The sequence below is a fragment of the Hyperolius riggenbachi genome, chromosome 10 (assembly GCF_040937935.1).
Source record: "Hyperolius riggenbachi isolate aHypRig1 chromosome 10, aHypRig1.pri, whole genome shotgun sequence".
NCBI classification, from domain to species: domain Eukaryota; kingdom Metazoa; phylum Chordata; class Amphibia; order Anura; family Hyperoliidae; genus Hyperolius; species Hyperolius riggenbachi.
The window spans coordinates 247560047-247581504 of record NC_090655.1 but is presented as its reverse complement, the minus strand read 5'-3'; the positions used below and the strand labels follow the sequence as shown (position 1 = coordinate 247581504).

General features: G+C 45.7%; 1 protein-coding gene across 2 annotated transcripts; it reads right to left on the bottom strand.

Moving 5' to 3' along the window:
* Positions 1-4832: 4832 nt before the first annotated feature.
* Positions 4833-19709, bottom strand: LOC137535124 (oocyte zinc finger protein XlCOF7.1-like). Of its 2 annotated transcripts, none has more exons than XM_068256936.1 (7): positions 19637-19709; positions 15419-15577; positions 15161-15328; positions 14952-15030; positions 14733-14827; positions 13822-14257; positions 4833-6766 (listed from the first exon to the last, which is right to left on the bottom strand). In XM_068256936.1, the coding sequence occupies exons 2-7, from the start codon at positions 15539-15541 to the stop codon at positions 6006-6008; spliced, it is 1662 nt and encodes a 553-aa protein (XP_068113037.1). In that variant the 5' UTR covers positions 15542-15577; positions 19637-19709; the 3' UTR covers positions 4833-6005. The 2 variants fall into 2 exon arrangements, with proteins under 2 accessions (XP_068113037.1, XP_068113038.1); XM_068256937.1 differs by having other exon boundaries at positions 19645-19698.
* Positions 19710-21458: the final 1749 nt, after the last annotated feature.

Genomic DNA, 21458 nt, shown 5'->3' with positions numbered 1-21458 from the left:
TTTCTGTATAATAATTTCATTGACCAACTTCCCCATTATGGTATGCAGACTGACATTTGTATTTCCTTTCAAACAATGCACATTGCCTGGCTGGCCTACTGATCCCGTGCCTCTAGTACTTTTAGCCATAGACCCTGAACAAGCTTGCCGATCAGATGTTCCATCCTGACTGAAATCTGACTGGATTAGCTGCATATATGTTACAGGTGATTCAGACACCACTGATACATGGATTGTATTGTTTAGAAGGAAACAAATATAGCAGCTTCAATATCCCTCTCACTTCTGGTGTCCTTTTCAATTAGAATGACATCTAGGTAGGAGATTTATAGTTTACTCATTCTCTTGTAAAACCTGTAGTCATAGAAAAAAAAAAGTTTGGATCCTGGTACTTGTGTACGATGTTATATAATGTACTTTGCTATTCATCTTTTTCAATAAAACTTGTTGAAAGAAAGAATAAAAAAAGTTTGATACTTACCATAGTAGGAGAAAGCTCCCCCCATTCTCCACATCCGGAGGGGATGGCTGCTGGTCAGGACCCTCTTCATCTTCGTAGCCTTGCTCTGTGTACAAGAGTAGCCACACTGTGCAGGTGCCAGTGGGGTCCACACCTGCACCGTAGCATGGGGCCACTCATGCACAGAGGTGCAAAGCAGATCTTCATACTACTGTGAGGGGTGAGCCATACTCTGCATCAGCACATTGTTGCCACTCCCGTACACAAAAGGGGAGTGTGACTGCAAGCAATATTGGAAATTAATGTTGAATATTGTGTAGGGGGTCCCAGTGTAGCGCAGGAGTGACGTAGGCTGGTCAGGGAAGACTCTGGACCATCCAGAGGCTTCTTCCTACTGAGCTAATTATGTGACTTTATTTCCCCCTGACTAGAGGTAATGCAAACTGCACTGAGACTGCAGCTCACCTTTCAGCCTGTGCTTGTATACAAAAGCTCACAACAGTGGAACAAGTATAAACAGACACAGAAAACAAATATATCCAATGATGTAGCTACAAAGCCACCACAGGACCCAGTACAAAACACACTGATTTCCCAAAGCAAGTGGACACAAGATCCTTTCCTCTCTCTCCCCCTGGTCCCTTTAACATTCATTGAAAAATACGACTTTTGGCTGAAGTCAAATTTTCAGACAGTAAGGGGTGGGCTTGCCACGATGTTCCAGCCTTGCCGAATGCTGCCCAGAAGTTGGGACCAACCACAGAAAGGAACACTACTGAACTGGAACACATTTGCCAGCACTGCCCCAGATGACAAATGTCACCACCAATCGGTATCCTCAGCAGCGTCAGCCATCACTGCTGGTTTCTTTCATGTAGAACTGGGTCATCACAGCTGTTCCCCCCTCCCCCATGTCTCCTTAGGGATTACAGATGATTGCCCAGTGCAACAAGTGGCACTGTAGGATGGCAGCCTCTGCTCTTGGCTTTAGGACATTATTCGACCCCCCCCCCCATCTTTCCAGAACCTGTATGAGCCAAAACTAATTCTGGATAGCCCCCCCCCCCCCCCCCCCCCCTTTGTAGTTGGCAAACTAAATGATTCTGATGTTTCCCGCCATTCACTCCTCTTCTGGGTGAAGACCGGAGAATGGGAGGGTCACAAGTGGGAACATCATTATAAACCTCCTGCCAAAAACACCTAATAGATTTTTTTTAGATACCATTATCACCACTATTACCATCTCAATCTAAGCTCCCTGAAGTGGTACCATTTTTGATTGACTGACCGATTTTTATTGTTTTTAATTTTTTTTTTTGATCCAACAGAAGGATTAACTATTTTGCTTGGAATATCCTCCTAGGACTTTAGCTTTACTGAATCCAAATGATGAGCGTGTGTGTGTATATGTATATGTATATATATATATATATATATATATATATATATATATATATATATATATATATATATATATATATATATATATACCGTATGTATTTCTAGTGCTTGAGCACTAAACGCCTTGTATTTGGTAATTTTAGACACTTTCATTTGGCCTGAGGAAGTGGACGCAGTCCCATGAAATTGCATTGCCAGTGCTTATTAGAAGTCATTAATCATGAGATTGTTTCTTCATTTAAGGTAAGCCATCTACTTTTTTTTCTTTTTAACTGGTTTTAACTGCGTTTTATCATTCTCTGGGCACCTCTTTCCCCTTGTGCCACCTTACCCTCACTTGGAGGGGTACACCGCCTGGTCTGATGTGGCTCAGCCACTTCTAAACCCATTCGGTTGTTCTTTTTTACACGGAGTGCGACCACACCCAGCTTGCCTAGACACCTAAGTGGAGTCGGGTCTGTAGTTTGTAGATCTCCACCTGCCTACAGCAGTTGGTTGCCCCTCTGTAACCTCCCTTTGTGAGTACAGATTTTGCCTTCTGCTTTCCTATCCTCTTGTTGTGACTTATTGCACCATCAGAGCTCCAGTTGTCTCTGTTTATTTTTTTCTCTCCAGGGGGTCGTTTGACCACCCCCACACCTGCACCTTTCTGAAATTTTGATTTTAAAGGTTTATTGTTGGATTGAGTTGATGCTCTGGAGATGGTCCATTAAGTGTCTGTTTGTGTTAAATTCAGGGCAACCCAACTATATATAATTTATCAGGCCTATCTCACCCCAGCTAGAGTAGCTAAATACAAACCAGATGCCAATGATCAATGCCCTAAATGTGGGATAGACATCTATCACCTGGTGAGGGAGGGCCCTCCACTGGCCACTTTTTGGCTACAAGTAGTCAACTATGTATACCCAGGGCAGCAGTTTGTTTATCCTAAACTGTAGCTATATTAAGGTAACCCGCATGATTCATATGCTGCAGCCGCGTAACAATAGACCCTGCAAGGGATGCAGTCGAAGGGGGGCCCAGAAGCCACAGGGGGACCCGTCATGAGAGACTGACAACTAAGGGCAAGGAGAGAAAAAACGTTTTGTTCTAATGACTGCATCTGCTCAGCCACTGATAACGAATCATACAAAGTTTTGTAGACACAGATCTGTAGACAGTCCCTATTAAGTGAGCAGGGGGGAGGGGGCCCCATTCAAAGTTTTGCAGGCCCAGTGATTTCTAGTTTCACTCCTGATATGCTGCACTGGATGTGTGAACTCAGGTTATGACCTAGTACATAACAACTTATACTATGCACCCGTTTTACATGGGTGTTTTGTTGACCAATTGCATTGCTGTGCTATATGTAATGTCAGATTATGCTGTACTTTTACTGGATCCCATGTCATGTTTTGTTGTAAACTGTGAGCCTTATTGATGAATAAAGCCTATTTTCTGGTTAAACAAAGGTTTATTGTGAACCTCCCACTCACCTTCTTTTCATGTTAGTCCAAGAAGACCCCATTCCAGTCTTATCCTTGTATAATATCACAAATGTCTGTTGGGCGCCTATGCTCTGCCACAAGGTCTAAGCTCCAAGAAGTCCAGATGCTTCAGTATGGACAGTGAATGTCATTCTGTGGTCATTATCAGAGAACTCTCAGAAACAATCGCATAAAACCAGGAAGAATAAGTCAGGATATCTCCACCACAGTCCCCAGGCTGGCAGGCGTCTCTAGGAACTCCAGGTTCATTGACATGTCTAAAATGTGATTTCTTAGTTCTTACAACAGTGCACTCTGGTACAGAAAAGTAAGGACCTATGTGTCTTCAGTTATACAGCGGCTGATGTGCAGGATTATTAGAGTAAGCCATGTGCGTTGTTTCATATCATTCTGTTAGTGGCACAGAGATGTCTATTTCTGTCTTGGAGGCTCTTCATACAGTATTGGATAAGTTACACACCTTCCAAGCAAAGGACAAACGTACCAAGAATGAGTTGAAAACAAATCATTGAGAAAAGGGGGAGGTGGCTTACCGCAATAACAACAAATTAGAGCTCTGCATCTGGCTCTTGAAACCCTTTCAGCACTTTATTTGGCCTGAGGAAGTGGGCGGAGACACATGAAACATTTCCTGAGCTTATTAAAAATTCATTATATTTATTTATACAAATTTGTCATTATTGAGGTAAGCCACCGCCCCCTTTTTCTCTTTTATTTGTATGTAACTCCGTTTTATACACTCCTGAGCACCACTTACCCTGTTTGTGCTTGTTTCCCTCCATGTGAGGGCTTAGTCTGGTCACCATGTGGCTAATGCCACATGTCAGGACATTACTGCTGTTTGACCATCACCACCCTCTCTGGGTACCCGAGTGGGGTTGGGTTTGTGCATCTCCATCTGTTTCCAGTGGTTGGTTGCTGCCTCCCTTTGTGAATATTCGTTTCACCTAATTTTTATATACGCTGAGTCACATGTCCCTGGAGGAGAGACGGGCCTTGATGGGTAATATCAGGTTCATGATTTCAAGGCTTCTCTTGGAGCCTTACATCTGGATTAGTGCTGATGAAGCATTGGGAAGATATATTGGTCTAATTGCTGTCCTTAGAGTGGGGTCCATCTGGAGGAATCGACTTGATAGTATTTTTTTTAAATCTTTATTTTGGAAATTGTGTGGAACAGTTGAAAAAAATAACAGACAGAATTATTACAAACATTCTTATTCAGATTAAATTGCTTATTAATTTCATACGGCTCAACATTGCCTCTGAAAATTTGTATAATCCAATGTACGTAACACTTATAATATATGTTGCACATATGCACATTCATAGGTGATTTTATAAACCTCGCAGTACACAACATAGTACGGCTTAGGTGTTTGTGGGATCTGTGGATGTATTACAGAGTTATGGCTTTTGTCCACTCATTTCCACTTTTTGGTTTTTATTATTCCCCTCCCTTCCCACCCTCCTCCCCCTGTTTTCCCACTGGGTATATATCTCCTAGATGCTGATTCTGCTCGTTGCTGCCTCTGAGTGCTTCGTAATAAGTACCACCATCAACTTTTGCTTCAGGCCTGTTTGCATTACACTTTTAATGAAACTAAGCTATGAGCCATTCAGTACCACTTGGAAGTCCCCTGTGGTTCTAAAGTAATTCCAGTAGGACCAAGTCTTTTTATATGACTCAATTTTATCTAATGCTGTGTATGTAAGGTTCCCCATCAGCTCTATGCCATCTATTTATTTTATCAATTCTTCCACTCCTGGGGGTTCCTCACTTCTCCAGTGCCATACTAATAAGCATTTGGCTGCGTTGAGGATATGTTTGACCACCGATGATTTATAGCTTTTCATGCTCCAATCCTTGAGATGAAGGAGATAGAATTCAGGGACGTAAGGGACTGCTCTATCAGTCACCGACTTCAGGAGCCTTTCAATTAGTCTCCAGAAATCAAACAGAACAGGACCACATAATATGTGTTAGAGTACCTCTCTACGTCTTACATCTCCATCATTTGTCTTCTCTCTTTGGAAACATTTTTTGGAGTTTAACCGGGGTATAGTACCAATTAGTGAGCAGTTTGTAGTTAATCTCCTGAATCCTAACTGTGTTGGAGGATTTGTGAGCAAATGTGCACATTTTATCTTTTTGAGCTGCTGTGAAGGTAGTCCCTAGTTCTGATTCCCATGTGAGAAAGAGTGATAGTTGTGGTTTTGTCAGGTTCGACATGATGGCATAGAGCTAGGACAGGGATTTCTTAATGGGTTCTGTACCAAGACACAGTTCCTCAAAATCTGTATTACGTATCCCATGGTTCATTAGGAAATGCCTATATTGATACTATTTTTTGTCTAGGTTTTCTAGTTTGTATGATACTGTATAAGTCAAGCAAGAGGGAACAGGAGTGCAAGGAGGGCGGGGGGGAGCTTTCCTTGTTCCATGGGGTAAGTTGCATTATATAAAGTTGTATTGTGTTCTGTGATGTAACAGGGGGACGGTGGTCTGCTATACTATTTATTTATATCCCTGCTTTGACATGCAACAAATGTATGCTATTTTCATGGTATTCCAAATAAAAAATAAAATGTTTAAAAAAACAAAAACAAAACAGTGCATTTTGTGAAAAGACCCCAAACACACATGGCTTGCCTCAATGTCCATTTCGTTTCTTGTGTGTCATCAGACCTGATTTCTGAATGAAACATTTCCCACACTCTGAACAGGAAAATGGCCGCTCGCCGGTGTGAGTTCTATGATGGTTGAGAAGGTGTCCTTTGTATTCAAACCCTTTTCCACATTCCGAACATGAAAATGGGTACTTTACTGTGTGGCGCCTCTGGTGTATCAGAAAAGTCCTTTTACTACTGAAACCTTTCCTGCATTCCGAGCAGAAAAAAGCACACTTCCCCATATATCTGTTCTGGTGCATGAGAAGGGATGACTTAAGAGTGAAACATTTCCTACACGCTGGACAGGAGAAAGGTCGTTCCCCAGTGTGGCTTCTCTGATGTACTAAGAGGCCTCCTTTACGTTTGAAACCTTTATGGCACTGGGAACAGGAAAAGGGGCGCTCGTTTGTGTGCACTTTGTGATGGGAAAGCAGAAGGGATTTATAGGTAAAGCATTTATCACACTCAGGACATGCAAATGTTTTATCACCTCCATGTCTAAAACTACGAGATTTACAAAGAGATTCCTCAGAATGAGACGGGTCATGTGACCTCTCCTCACTGTTACCTCCTGGATGGGATCTGTCACGATTATAAGGATCCGGTGCTCTCTCCTCATAGTAAAGTCTGTAATGTGTATTTCCAGTAATGGGGTATGCTGATGGAAAACATTGTGTGACGCCATTGTCATCTGGAGAGGAGATAAGACATCCCTCCGAGGGTCTCCCCATATTCTGCCCATCTGTTGGGGCAAAATTAAGGTTATAAGAAGCAAAGAGTACAACAATCAGCAAGCGAGACAGAACTCTACTGTCGACAATTACACAGGTATAGAAGATGCAGCATGAGATAAAGGATACCCAAAGTGATATGTGACATGATGAGATAGTATGTACAGTGCCTAGCACACAAATAACTATTCTGTTCCTTTTTTTTTTTCTCCTTTCTCTGCCGGAAAGAGTTAAATATCAGGTATGTAACTGGCTGGTTCAGTCCTGACTCAGACAGGAAGTTACTACAGCGTGACCCTCACCTTCCCCTTTTTACCTCTTTCTTGCTCTCACAAGCCATTTTCTGCTAGGAAAGGGTTTTATAGTTGGAATGTCTTATCAGTGAGAGTCACACTGTAGTCACTTCCTGTCTGGTCGGTAGAACAACTTGTGGGAAATGATGGCCTACAGGTAATTTGACAGAAGAATTCATTCCTCAGTCCTATTTGACACTGTTATTGAAGGGTTTGGGTTTTTGTCCCACATATATTGCTGACATCTTTGAAACTGTGGTGGACTTGCACCTTTTAAGTCGCAAGATTCTCCTACAGTCTCTATATGAAAAATCTTCGAAACACCCAACTGTTAATCTTGACAATAAACCCTGGTCTGATGAGGACATGATTGCTCTATAATCATTACAGGAATTGGCACTTGAAAACTCGCCTGCAGAAGAAGACAACACAGGTGCAGCCCCTTTTGGATGGGGTTGGGGATGGGGATGGGGGATGGTGGCCCAGCTTTTTCCTTCCCCGGCTGGATGATGTTGGTTTACAAAATAGATCCATTAAATTTCCCCCATTTACTTTGAGTCCCAACCTGAAAACATTTATCAATGTGGTTAAAAGGGATGTGACAAAACTAAAGGGCCAAAAAACATCCGTCGACGATCATGAGGACCGTGAGACATGACATGATTTAATGGTAAACAAAAAATGGATTATCAAGCCCTCGAAAAAGGGTGGCAATGTGGTCATCATGTCGGTAAATGCATACAGGAATGTATTGGGAGATTCTGAGAAGGTGGGATTGCTATGTGGGGGTCTCTGCGTCTAGGGCCACTCGGTGTCAACGTAAATTATTTGCGATAATCGACAATACGGTTATATGATCTGTAATTGATGACAATACGGGCAGATTTTTGAAGGTTGCAAATCCTATCCTTCCGACCTTCTATGCTTTACCCAAAGTCCACAAGAGACTGGATGGGCCTCCTGGCCATCCAATTGTCTCTGGACGTGGATCCTTAACTGAAAAAAATCAGTATATATGTGGATCTTTTTTTACAACCACATGTACAGGCACTCCTGTCATATATTCATGATACATCGCATCTGTTACCTGTCCTTGATGGGCTACAGGTCACTGGCGCACGGAAGGGGGTGTTCCAAGTGTCTGAACCCCCCCTGCACCGAGACTTTCCGTATAAATGTGTACAATCGTCCCAGCGATGCTGTTGCGCATAGGCACTACACTACAGAGAGCCGCGGTACTCCGGGTGGCTGAGTAAAGAAGAGTCCTCCTCTGTCCCTCCCTTCCTCCCTTAGCTCTCTCTCCAATCAGTGGCAGCATTTTGAACCTGGCGCCTCTCTTCAGCCTATAGAAAGAGAGGCAGCCGAGCCAGCCCACCCCCACACGCCTGTCAGCGCGCACATGGAGCCGAGCCAGGAGGAAAAGCACACTCCTCCAGTCCAGGAAGACTGCACTGTCTGCAGGAGGAGCGGCTGCCGCTGGGTCACCAATGTACTTCTTTCCCCCAGGGAGGCAGTCAGCCACTCTCCACATCCAGCCCTGCAAACCCCTCAGTCAGACTCCCGCATTCATCAAACCTTCCTTGCCGCCTCTCAGTCACAGAAGCTCCTCTGGCTGTCACTCACTGCTGCTATATGTTTATAGGAAGGGTAAAGGAGTCAGGACAGGGCAGATGATTAGCCAGGGAAGGGAATGTGTGTGGCTTGCTTTCTCATTCTCAAGTTCTCACAACTTGTGCCCCCGCTTACGCAAACCTGTACCTGGGGGAGTGGGAACATGAATTGTTTTCAAGCGATGTTATCTCGATGTACCTGTGCCATATTTTAGCATGGCACGGGTACATCGATAACATCATCGTTTTTTTGGACAGGGGGACAGATTCTCCTGAATAAGTTTGTTGATGTACAGAACGTAAATTCTAAGAATCTTAAATTCACTATGCAGTTCAGCCCCACGGAGATCCCATTTCTCAATATCTCCATCTCACTAGATAATTGTGGTCAACTGTCGACCCGTCAGTATTGAAAATATACTGCTACTAACTCACTCCTGAGGGCAGACAGCTTTCATCCCGCTCACACTGTGAGGGGGATACCAGTGGGTCAATACCTACGAGTAAGACGTAACTGCTCTGATGATATGTCTTTTAAGGCAGAAGCTAGTAATTTGAAGAGGAGGTTTAGGGAGAGGGGATACTCCCAGGGGACTTTGAAACTGGCATATAGGAGGGCAGATGCCAGTACTCGGGCATCTTTGCTTTCCACTGGCCCTCAGTGTGAAAGTGACACGGAACGCACTGTGCAGTTTTGCACTAGGTACTCAGCTCAGCATCAGATAATTACACGCATAATTGAGAAACATCGGCATATCCTTGCTAAAGATATTAAATTAAGTAAGTACATTCCCGCCAGACCTCTGTTCTCTTTTCGACGGGCAACCTCTCTGAGGGATAGGCTAGTGAACAAACACTTTACTGATCCCTTAACTGGTAAGAAACATTGTAAGGTGATGGGAACCTATGCCTGCGGTGTTTGTACCATGTGTAGATACATACAGGTCGGTAGATCTGTCAGGCTACCGGATGGTAGGGATTAGGAACTTGCGCACTACTTTAATTGTAGCACTATATTGGTGGTTTAACTACTTTTGTGTCCATGTGGAGCTTTCTATGTAGGTAAAACAAAACGTGAACTACGTTCGCGTATTTCCGATCATGTAACCAGCATTAAAAGCAAGAGTCTGTCTAACCTAACTCCGGTGGCCAGACACTTTAAAACAGCACACGCAGGTAGTTCGACCAGGATGCGTTTCGTCGGCCTTGATCGTATCCATGCCTGCATCTGAGGTGGAGACATGGACCGACTATTGATACAGGGAGAGTCTCGTTGGATCTTTGATTTGGAGGCTACGAGGTTCCCTGGCTTGAACGAGAATACTAGTTATGTCTCATTCTTGCCTATTTGATGCTCTGCTGGGTGTTTTCGGGTTGCCACTGTGTCTGTGTGTCATTTGGCTCTGCCTGTCAGATATTGGGTGTTCCTGCCGTTCATTGCCAAATATGATTAAACAGGTATTGTGCTGAGTTTCTGAGTTTAATGTACTCTTTTCATTGGGGGACCAATCACGTGACCCACTGATTTATGTGGGGTTGTGTTCCTAAATATCCCTTTGTTTTTCACGGTTTACAGTTTTTCTTTTTCTGCCACTAATAACCTAAACTTTAGATTTCAGATGTCACTTTCGTTCTAGTTGGGTTAATAATTAGGGATGTAAATATTTAGGATGTGGTAACAGGAGAAACAAAATAGAAGTCCGGGCACCAGCCAGCAGGATATGCTGCACACAACACCTTTAATACATCCCCAAGTTTCCTGACAGATTATTGCAAAAGCCTAACAGCCGTTTCACAGATTTTACTGCTTCTTCAGAGGCAACAATTGTTGGGGATGTATTAAAGTATACTTTTTTCCTTCTAAAGTTTAAAATCGATTTTCTCATAAACTATAAGGTCTTTTTTCCTCTTATTCCTAATGATCTCCTTAACATATCCTGCAAATTTAGGGTTTCTAGCATTTACGGTGGATTTGCTATTAACCATTAAAGTCGGCAGGTTTTTAAATGTGTTTTTTTTTATCCTTTGAAACTTTAAAATCGATTTTCTCAAAAACTATAAGGCCGATTTGGGAGAAGCAAAAAGAAGGAGAAGTAAAAAGGCGCTACTCTGTCTCCCTATCCTCCCAATCAATCAGCTGCTTAATTCTCAAGGTGTGGGTATCCCTTTAATCCCCACCAAACATAAAAATAGACAAAAAACAGAGAATAGCGCTCGTATCCAAGTTTGTAATTGATAGTTTATTTATCTATACATAAAAAATATCTAGCCTTTGGAGTATAAGGCCGATTTGAATATTTTTTTTTTCCTCTTGTAGCCACTGGGGGCCCCTACAAGCTCTGGGGCCCTGGGGCAGCTGCCTCCTTTTCCTTAGTGGTAGCGCCGGCCCTGATCCCCCGTAGCAGTATTCGACCAGTTCGGTCAAATACTGCCACTTCCGCAGCCGAAGGGAGCTTTCGGAAGCCTTCGGGAGCACTCAGGCTCCCAAAAGGCGGGCCGCTCCATACTACGCATGCGCGAGCGCCCTCTATGACGCACTCGTAGTATGGAGCGGCCCGTCTTCGGAAGCCCGAGTGCTCCCGAAGACCTCCAAAGTCCCTGCGGCGGCGGACGCGAACGGGGGAGCCAGCGCAGCACCGAAGGCACCGGGAGAGGAGAGGGAAGGCTCATTAGGACCGAGCCTTACCTCTCCTTAGGTGAGTATCTGACCTTTTTATTTATAAATTGGTAACCATTGGCTTTAAATATTTATGTCAAGAGGGTATAACACTGTTACTTTATAAACTGTGGGCTTGTAATTAGGGATGGACGCAAAACTGAAAAAAATGCACCTTTATTTCCAAATAAAATATTGGCGCCAAACATTTGTGATTGGGACATCATTTAAATGGTGTAATAACCGGGACAAATGGGCAAATACATTTCATGGATTTTAATGACAGTAGCATGCATTATTTAAAAACTATAATGACCGAAAACTGAAAAATAAGGATTTTTTCCCCACATTTTTTCCCATTAAAACACATTTAGAATAAAATAATTCTTGGCATGATGTCCCACCTAAAGAAAGCCTAATTAGTGGCGAAAAAAACAAGATATAGTTCATTTAATTGCAATAAGTAATGATAAAGTTATAGACGAATGAATGGAAGGAGCGCTGAAAGGTGAAAATTGCTCTGGTGCTCCAGGGGTAAAACCCCTCAGTAGTGAAGTGGTTAAAGCACACCTGAGGTGGGTGGGGTATGTAGGCTGACATATTATTTCCTTTTTTATTTTAAACAATGCTAATTTCCTGCCTGTTCTGCTGCTCCTCTGCCTCTAATACTTTTAGCCATAGACCATGAACAAGTATGCAAATCGGATGCTTCTGACTGAAGTATGACTGGATTAGCTGCATGCTTGTTTCAGGTGTGAGATTCAGACACTATTTCAGCCAAAGGGGTTGATTCATTAAAGGATACCCAAACTGAAATGTGACATAATGAGACAGACATGTCTATGTACAGTGCCTAGCACACAAATAACTATGCTGTGTTCATTTTTTTCTTTCTCTGCCTGAAATAGTTAAATATCAGGTATGCAAGTGGCTGACTCAGTCCTGACTCAGACAGGAAGTGACTACAGCGTGACCCTCACTGATAAGAAATTCCAACTATAAAACACTTTCCAAGCAGAAAATGGCTTCTGTGAGCAAGAAAGAGGTAAAAAAGGGTAATTTCTTATCAGTGAGGGTCACACTGTAGTCACTTCCTGTCTGAGTCAGGACTCAGTCAGCCACTTACATACCTGATATTTAACTCTTTCAGGCAGAGAAAGAAAAAAAGGAACACAGCATAGTTATCTGTGTGCTAGGCACTGTAAATACACATGTCTATCATTATGTCACATTTCAGTTCGGGTATCCTTTAAGCTGCGCTGCTAAAGCAGCGCAAGCTAAATGACACCAACGTCTGCTAAATACGATGCGCGGTAGTGCAGCATAGCGTGCGCTCCTAAATAATGTGCGCTCCCTTTAATTTATAGCTCCTACCGCAAGATGTGACTGGCCTAAAATGCTGCCTGTCATACAGCATATACCACGTAGGGGCTTTCTGTAAGCCCGTCTGAACAGCCTTCTGTGCCAATAGCAGCGCTGCACTAGCATACTGGCTGTTCTGGATTGGGCAATGGTCCTGTCACTGTATATGCACACAAGACCATTGCCCAATCCAGAACAGCCAGTATGCTAGAGCAGCGCTGCTATTGGCAGTGAAAGCTGTTCAGGCGGGCTTACAGAAAGCCCCTACGTGGTATATGCTGTATGACAGGCAGCATTTGGGACCAGTCACATCTTGTGGTAGGAGTGGCCATAAACTAAAGGGAATGCGCTACTTAGGAGTGCACACTATGCTGCACTACCGTGCATACTTGCACTGCTATTGTTTAAGATGAAATGAGTATGGCAGCCTCCATATCCCTCTCACCTCAGGTGTCCTCAGCAGCCCCCCCCCCCCCGATTCCTTGTGTAGCCCCCTCTGCCATGTCTAACATTCAGGTACAGCAGCCCCCCCCCACTATTCCTTGTGTAGCCCCCTCTGCCATGTCTAACTTTCAGGTACAGCAGCCCCCCACCTCCCTATTACTTGTGTAGCCCCCTCTGCCATGTCTAACATTCAGGTACAGCAGCCCCCCCCCCACTATTCCCTGTGTAGCCCCCTCTGCCATGTGTAACATTCAGGTACAGCAGCCCCCTCCCACCTCCCTATTTCTTGTGCAGCACCCTCTTCCATGTCTAACATTCATGTACAGCACCCTCCTTCAGGTCTATATGGGTCCCTTGGGCAGCAGCTCCCTATTTCCATGTGTTGCTCCTTATTTGCAACCTTTCTATTCCATTTGCAGCCTCTTCTTCCATGTGCAGCAATCCCTGTTATGTGTCCAGCTGCCCCTTGGCCAGCTGCCGCCCAAGGCCCGGGTCTTGTGGCCTTTCCAGAAATCCAGCCCTGCCCTCTTATTATTTTGCAAAAGTGCCCTTTTAAGAGTTTCACCTAACCTATTCCTTCAATCCATTTGTCAGACATTTCATACAGGGACTTGTTCATTAGAGGATAGGAAAGTTTATCTTCACATCAGGCTGCACTCTCAGAGCACTCATATGTAGTGAGGACAGTGAGTATAACTTACCAGTGCTGATATCAAAAGAACATGACTCCAACTTGACAGTCCTCATGTCCCCCTCCTCCACAGACTGCTGTTCACTCCTCAAATATGTCTCTTCTTCTTCCTCTTTAAATGTCCTCATCATGTCACCCTCCTCCACAGACTGATGATCACGCCTAACATATGTCTCTTCTTCTTCCGCTTTACTTGTCCTCAACATGTCACCCTCCTCCACAGACTGATGATCACTCCTCATATACGTCTCTTCTTCTTCCTCTGTAATTATCCCCATCCTGTCACCTTCCTCCATAGACCGCTGATCACTCCTCACATATGTCTCTTCTTCCTCTGTATTTGTCCCCATCATGTCACCCTCCTCCGTAGACTGCAGATCACCCATTACATGTGTCCTGTCTTCTTCCTCTTTAACCTCAACCTTCATATCACAGACCTCTTCACCCTAAATCCACAAAATGACTGTTTTCATGACATAAACACTAATACACTTCAGAGTAGTATGTGGAGCATTATCACTGTGATGCAATACAATGTGTAGTAACAGTTCTAGACTCCCCTACCACACAGTAACTCTCTGCTGATTATTTATTTCACAGCCCCACCTAGTGTGCCCATCCCCCTCCCCTTTAGATTGTAAGCCTCTGGCAGGGTCATCCCTTCCCTAGTGTAATCTACAGGATCGTTTGCTCCTTTCCTATGACTGCCTGTACTTGTATTACTGGGCCCCCCTAACCAGACCATATTGCATGATCATGTATTCTGTACAATTTCCCTTGTATAACGTTGTTCTATGTTGTACAACCTTGTTATGTCTGTCATCCTTGTATCATTGTATATATTTATTGCCCAGCGCTGCGTAATATGTTGGTGCTTTATAAATACAATTATTAATAATAATAATAACCATTTCCACCTACTTGACAATGGTGGGAGGTGGGATCTTCCTGTGGACAATCCCAGGAATAAAGAGGACCTGTAAATCTCTCTGGTGGGTTACCGTCACTGGATCCACCTGTAGGAAACACACGCTGACTGAATACATTGTCTCTATGTGATTATCAGATGGGGGGGGGGGGAATGTAGGTGGACCCTCCGTACTGCTCTCGCCTTCACAAAACATGACAGTCTCCTCTTACCCGGTGATGTGAGGAGAGGCTGAATCTCCATCATGTTGTCCTTGTAGAGGTCCTTGTGTCCTTCTGTATACTGCCACTCCTGCATGAAGAAATAGACAGTGACATCCTGATAACTTATAGGAATCTTATACACATAAAGCTACAGTCTCCATCCAGACACATCATTTTCTGTTACTGGATACTGATCCATAATTCTCAGTACTGCTCACCTCTCCTGTCAGCAGCTCAATCATCTTGTAGATCACGTCTAGAAGCTTCTTTTCATTTCTTTCTGGTGCCAAGGAGTTAAGCGGGGGTGCTGTCATTTGGGATGGGCCATAGAGACTGCTGCTGGGTGTCATTATCTCACTAGATGTCCCCTTAGCTACTTTACAATCCTGTGTCAAGATAAAAAGTAACAAATCTACGTTATGCATTTTCCCAGAGCCCTCCTCGCCTCCTCAGTCAGGTTTCTGTGTTATACTAACAGGGGTATGTTTGGGGTCATCTGAGGCTCCCAGCATCCTCTTCACCTCTCCAGTCAACATGTGGATAATCTCCAAGGTGAGGTTTAATATCTTCTCAGTCCTGTGACTTTGGACCTTATTCATCTTAAATTATCTTGCCAGTGATCTATACAGGAAACTCTGTAGGATAGAAAAATCTCAGTTAGTCTTACTGGTGATGGTATTTCAAGGAGTCTTTCAGGACTGCTTCAACCGAGGGATTATTAATTCCATCCAGAGAGGCAACACAAGCCAGACAAGTTATATACCCCAACTAACTCCTCTGACACCACCAAAACAATGCAAGGGAGATAGGAAAAACTAATAGAACCTGTGAGGGAAAAAAAACTATAGGGAGAAAAATGTGTGGGGGAAATCTTCTGTTTTGGAAGATTCTTAGGAATTACTGTTGCTAGTAATAGGGTTTAACCAAAATATCTTCCAGGACAACCACAGCGTTTACTCAGTAGCCTACGAAGTTCACTTCCTGAGAAGGAGGGAGGTGGAACTTCTGGTGAGTGAATAACCATCCTAGTCATTCAAGCACTTAAAGCAAATCTGTGGCGAGGAACAAAATAACAAAAAAAAAAAAAAAAAAAAGATACTACTTACCTATGGATAATTTTCAGACCTTGACCTATGAAGGTGACCTAGAACCACTAGGAAAGTATAGGGGAGCTAAAAGAAACCCAAGTCCAGCGTTACCTATAGAGAGGAAAGGTTCTGGATTGCGCATGCACTGTACAGAGTGCAGTTGGGGACACAAGTGCTCCTGAAGCCTTCGGAGGGTTCCAGAAGGTGTATTCCACCAGTTGGTCAAATACATGCAATGGGGGTGACAGCGCTGAAACGAGGGAAAAGGGAAGGCTCTATAGAACTCTATAGGACTCAGAGTCTTCCCTCTCCATAGGTATGTAGCTGACTATTTTTAGCCATTAGACACCAGGGAACTTTATAAGTGAGGAAAGAGGCTACTAGATGAAAGGCCGTGACTTGTTCCTGTAGTTCAATTTTCGCCCACTTTGTATTTCAGTTTTACACCCGAGTTATATACATACCTAGGTAGAAGTAAGGCTCTGGATGCCATAGAGCCTTCTTGGTCTTTAGTCCGTCCCATCATTCCTGCTCCATCCCCGTTACAGCTATGAGGCCGGATGAGTCTTCTGAAGACATATGCATCTGTATTGTGCATGTGTGAGCCTGTATTCCCACGTGACCAGTGCAGATGGGCTCATCTGCGGAAGTCTGCCCAGGGAGGTTCTTAACATAGCCGGTCAAATAACTTCAATGGAGGACAGAGGTAGAACAACGGGATGGGGAGAGCATCGGAAAGGCTCTATGGTATCCAGAGCTTTCCCTCTACTTAGGTAAGTATCTAACCTGCAGTGAGTTTCCTCGTTTCACATTTCCTTTAAAGACTAGAATGATCTCTTAAACTCTGTACACACTGGATTAAACTCAGCTGTTGAGAGTCTAGCATGGACAATGTATAGGAGCCTGAGGATCCTGCATGCTGGATCTTTAGTGAAGTCCAACCTCTGAACAACTCCAGAGCGCATTTTCACCCCACCCTCTAGGACCAGTTCCATCACATGCTAGGCTTCCTGCCTGCTCTGTAGCAACAAACTCATCACTAGCCTCTAGTCTAGCGACACATTTTTATGTAATTCGCCCCAAAACTGCCAGTTTACGAGAAGACAGTGCAACCTGAGAGATGTCTCCTTATTCCCAGCCCTGTCTGCCTCGGTGGCTAGTTAGTAGAGGAGGAATAAAGGGTATATTGCAGGTATGGATGGTTGCTGGATTCCGCGGAATGAAGAATTCCTTGATTCCGGATGGAATTTGGTGATACCGTTCCGTTGTGATGGAACGGAATTGCTATATCACTATGGCGGAATTTCCGCGGAAAAATATGAAATTCCGCGGAATTTTACGGAATGCAATTTTTTTTCCCACCGAACTGATTTCTGCCTAATGAGAAGAATTTCTGCTCGACAGACTTCACTTATTTCCTCCCTTCTCCCTTCCTCCCTACTCCTCGGAGGAGGGTCTTGTCTTCCAGGGAATTGTAGGATTTCAAAAGCCAGCTTACATACATTGGCCGGGAATCAAACCCAGGTCTAGTGCTTGGTAGGCAGCTCTCCTCACCACTATACCACCACCAACACTACATGCTGAAGGTCTAGCAGGGCAGGGATGATGGGTGACTGGGGCAGGTCTAGCAGGGCAGTAATGATGGATGACTGGGGCCGGCCTAGCAGGGCAGGAATGATGGCTGACCGGGGCAGGTGTAGCAGGGGAGGAATGATGGGTGACTGGGGCAGGTCTAGCAGGGCAGTAATGATGGATGACTGGGGCCGGCCTAGCAGGGCAGGAATGATGGCTGACCGGGGCAGGTGTAGCAGGGGAGGAATGATGGGTGACTGGGGCAGGTGTAGCAGGGCAGGAATGATGGGTGACTGGGGCAGGTCTAGCAGGGCAGTAATGATGGGTGACTGGGGCAGGTCTAGCAGGGCAGTAATGATGGATGACTGGGGACGGCCTAGCAGGGCAGGAATGATGGGTGACCGGGGCAGGTCTAACAGGGCAGGAATGATGGGTGACTGGGACAGGTCTAGCAGGGTAGGAATGATGGGTGACCGGGGCAGGACTAGCAGGGCAGGAATGATGTGTGACCGGGGTAGGTCTAGCAGGGTAGGAATGATGGGTGACTGGGGCAGGTCTAGCAGGGCAGGAATGATGGGTGACTGGGGCAGGTCTAGCAGGGCAGGAATGATGGGTGCCTGGGGCAGGTCTAGCAGGGCAGGAATGATGGGTGACTGGGGCAGGTCTAGCAGGGCAGGAATGATGGGTGACTGGGGCAGGTCTAGCAGGGCAGGAATGATGGGTGACTGGGGCAGGTCTAGCAGGGTAGGAATGATGGGTGACTGGGGCAGGTCTAGCAGGGCAGGAATGATGGGTGAACGGGGCAGGTCTAGCAGGGCAGGAATGATGGGTGAACGGGGCAGGTCTAGCAGGGCAGGAATGATGGGTGAACGGGGCAGGTCTAGCAGGGCAGGAATGATGGGTGACTGGGGCAGGTCTAGCAGGGCAGGAATGATGGGTGACTGGGGCAGGTCTAGCAGGGCAGGAATCATGGGTGACTGGGGCAGGTCTAGCAGGGCAGGAATGATGGGTGACTGGGGCAGGTCTAGCAGGGCAGGAATGATGGGTGACTGGGGCAGGTCTAGCAGGGCAGGAATGATGGGTGACTGGGGCAGGTCTAGCAGGGCAGGAATGATGGGTGACTGGGGCAGGTCTAGCAGAGCAGGAATGATGGGTGACTGGGGCAGGTCTAGCCGGGTAGGAATGATGGGTGACCGCGGCACGTCTAGCAGGGCAGGAATCATGGGTGACTGGGGCAGGTCTAGCAGGGCAGGAATGATGGGTGATGAGGCAGGTGTAGCAGGGCAGGTATGATGGGTGACCGGGGCAGGCCAAGCAGGGTAGGAATGATGGGTGACCGGGGCAGGTCTAGCAGGGCAGGAATGATGGGTGACCGGGGCAGGTCTAGCAGGGCAGGAATGATGGGTGACCGGGGCAGGCATAGCAGGGCAGGAATGATGGGTGACCGGGGCAGGCGTAGCAGGGCAGGAATGATGGGTGACCGGGGCAGGTGTAGCAGGGCAGGAATGATGGGTGACCGGGGCAGGTCTAGCAGGGTAGGAATGATGGGTGACCGGGGCAGGTCTAGCAGGGCAGGAATGATGGGTGACCGGGGCAGGCATAGCAGGGCAGGAATGATGGGTGACCGGGGCAGGCGTAGCAGGGCAGGAATGATGGGTGACCGGGGCAGGTGTAGCAGGGCAGGAATGATGGGTGACCGGGGCAGGTCTAGCAGGGCAGGAATGATGGGTGACCGGGGCAGGTCTAGCAGGGCAGGAATGATGGGTGACCGGGGCAGGTGTAGCAGGGCAGGAATGATGGGTGACCCGTGACCGGGGCAGGTCTAGCAGGGCAGGAATGATGGGCAGCCATATCAGTTCGTTGCTACACTGGATGTGTGTGTGAGATTAGAGTGTAAGCTCCACTGTACAGACGCATGTGATTTAGGACTCTTTGAATTGCACCACAGAATATGGCAGAGGTATCGAAATTATTATTTACTACAATAAATTGAAAAAGGGATTACTAGGATCAAATATAATTTATATATAATACCTTATTACCTCTTCTGCTAACGGTTTCAGCAATGTCTTCTTTATACTTCCTGCAGTTTCACTTTTCACCCGGAATTTCAACCTTTGAAATCGCCACCTTGTGAAGAATAGAGGTACTACAGCCATCAATACCCTATTGCCTTGTGCTATATTCTCCCATAGGCTACTTATTCCATCATGTCTAAACACACACACACACATCACTTCACTGACTCGTTCTATATTACACATCTTACAATATTCCCACTTATATATATATATATATATATATATATATATATGTATATATATATATATATATATATATATATATATCATTCAAGGAAAAAAGTAAACAGAAAAATGTTGTCTGGATTATATGTTGAGTTAGGATGCATTAAGATTGGCACTTCATTTCAGCGTAAAGGAATACTATAGGGGGGAAAAATTAGTTGGACTTACCCAGGGCTTCTAATATACACTGACCAGACATCCCGTTTTACCTGGGACACGTCCCAGGTTCAGGGTCCCCTGTCCCAGGCTGCAATGTGTCCCAGGTTATGTCCCATGTTTGGCCGCTGGGTGTCCTAGGCGTGAGACTCTGTGGCCGCATGAGGAAATGTTTGCCTCATTTACTGTTTGCGGAGTCGGCGTAATCATTTTCTGCTGCATTTTATGTGTCAGAGGTAGCGGTAGTTGCATTTCATTTGTCGGAGGTAACGGTTATTGCAATTCATGTGACAGAGGTAATCTAATCCCACCATAGTCATAGTCTAATGTCCTATGATATTATTATGTATTTATAAAGCACTAGCATCTTCTGCAGCACTTTACAGAGAATGTAGTCATGTCCTTAGCAGAGCTCACAATCTAATCCCAGCCATAGTCAAAGTCTAATGTCCTGCCATATCATTATTATGTATTTATGTAGCACTTGCATCTTCTACAGCACTTTAGAGAGTACATAGTCATGTCATGGACTGACATCCATGATGTAAATCTCCCATTTCACCACATCATTGTGGGAACACTGCTTTCTTGTGTGTTCGGGGCACATTGCCTAATTACCTTTGGGGTCACATTGCCTATCTGTGTTTTGGAAGGAAACTCTGGCCGACTGCCTCAGAATAACATTACAGTTCGCTCCGCTCACACCATGTCATGGACACGCGCATTTTTCACTGTGGTCATGGACACGCCCATTTGTTGGTGCAGCACGCTTCGAGTGCCGCACTAGCACCTCTCTCCGTCCCAGGTTGAGCCAAGAAAAATCTAGTCACTGTATCTAATAGTCCCCTGCAGACGTCCTGTGCCCGCGCAGCCACTCACCGATGCTCTGGTTCCCGCCTCCGGTTCACTCCTGGAATTTCCGACTTTAAAGTCTGAAAACCACTGCGCCTGCGTTGCCATGTTCCCGCTCCCACTGACATCACCAGGAGTGAATTGCGCAGACCCAGTACGGTCTGTGCCTGCGCAGTACAGGCGCGGAGCTAGGGGGGGTCGGGGTAGGACAAGTGCCCCGGGGCGCCGGGTCCCCAAGGGCACCCAGCTGAGCTTCGGTATTATTATTTTTTTGCGGGGCTGAGGGGAGGGGAGCAGCGCAGAGAAGAGAGAGAGAGCTGTGCGGACGGTGGGGAAGGGGGGCCATTTCCCCCCTCCTTCCCTCACCTTAGGTGCTCTCTCTCTCCCTCGCTGTCCCCTCCAATGTCCGGGTGGCTGGCAGCGGCGGGCGGAACTCACCTCCGTCTCGCTCCAGCGCCGGCCGGCGGCCGGAAGTTCGGGTGCGCAGCCGCTGCTCTGGTCTGGACCAGACCAGAGTAGCGGCAGATCCATCCGGCGCTGCG

What these genes read in the sequence shown, in the direction of transcription:
- LOC137535124 (XM_068256936.1), bottom strand. Translation starts at nt 15,541, where the DNA reads ATGAATAAGGTCCAAAGTCACAGGACTGAGAAGATATTAAACCTCACC. An exon ending in TTGAGCTGCTGACAGGAGAG is followed by an intron (nt 15,031 to 15,160) that starts GTGAGCAGTACT and finishes TTCTTCATGCAG; the next exon opens with GAGTGGCAGTATACAGAAGG. An exon ending in TTCTTTTGATATCAGCACTG is followed by an intron (nt 6,767 to 13,821) that starts GTAAGTTATACT and finishes TTGCCCCAACAG; the next exon opens with ATGGGCAGAATATGGGGAGA.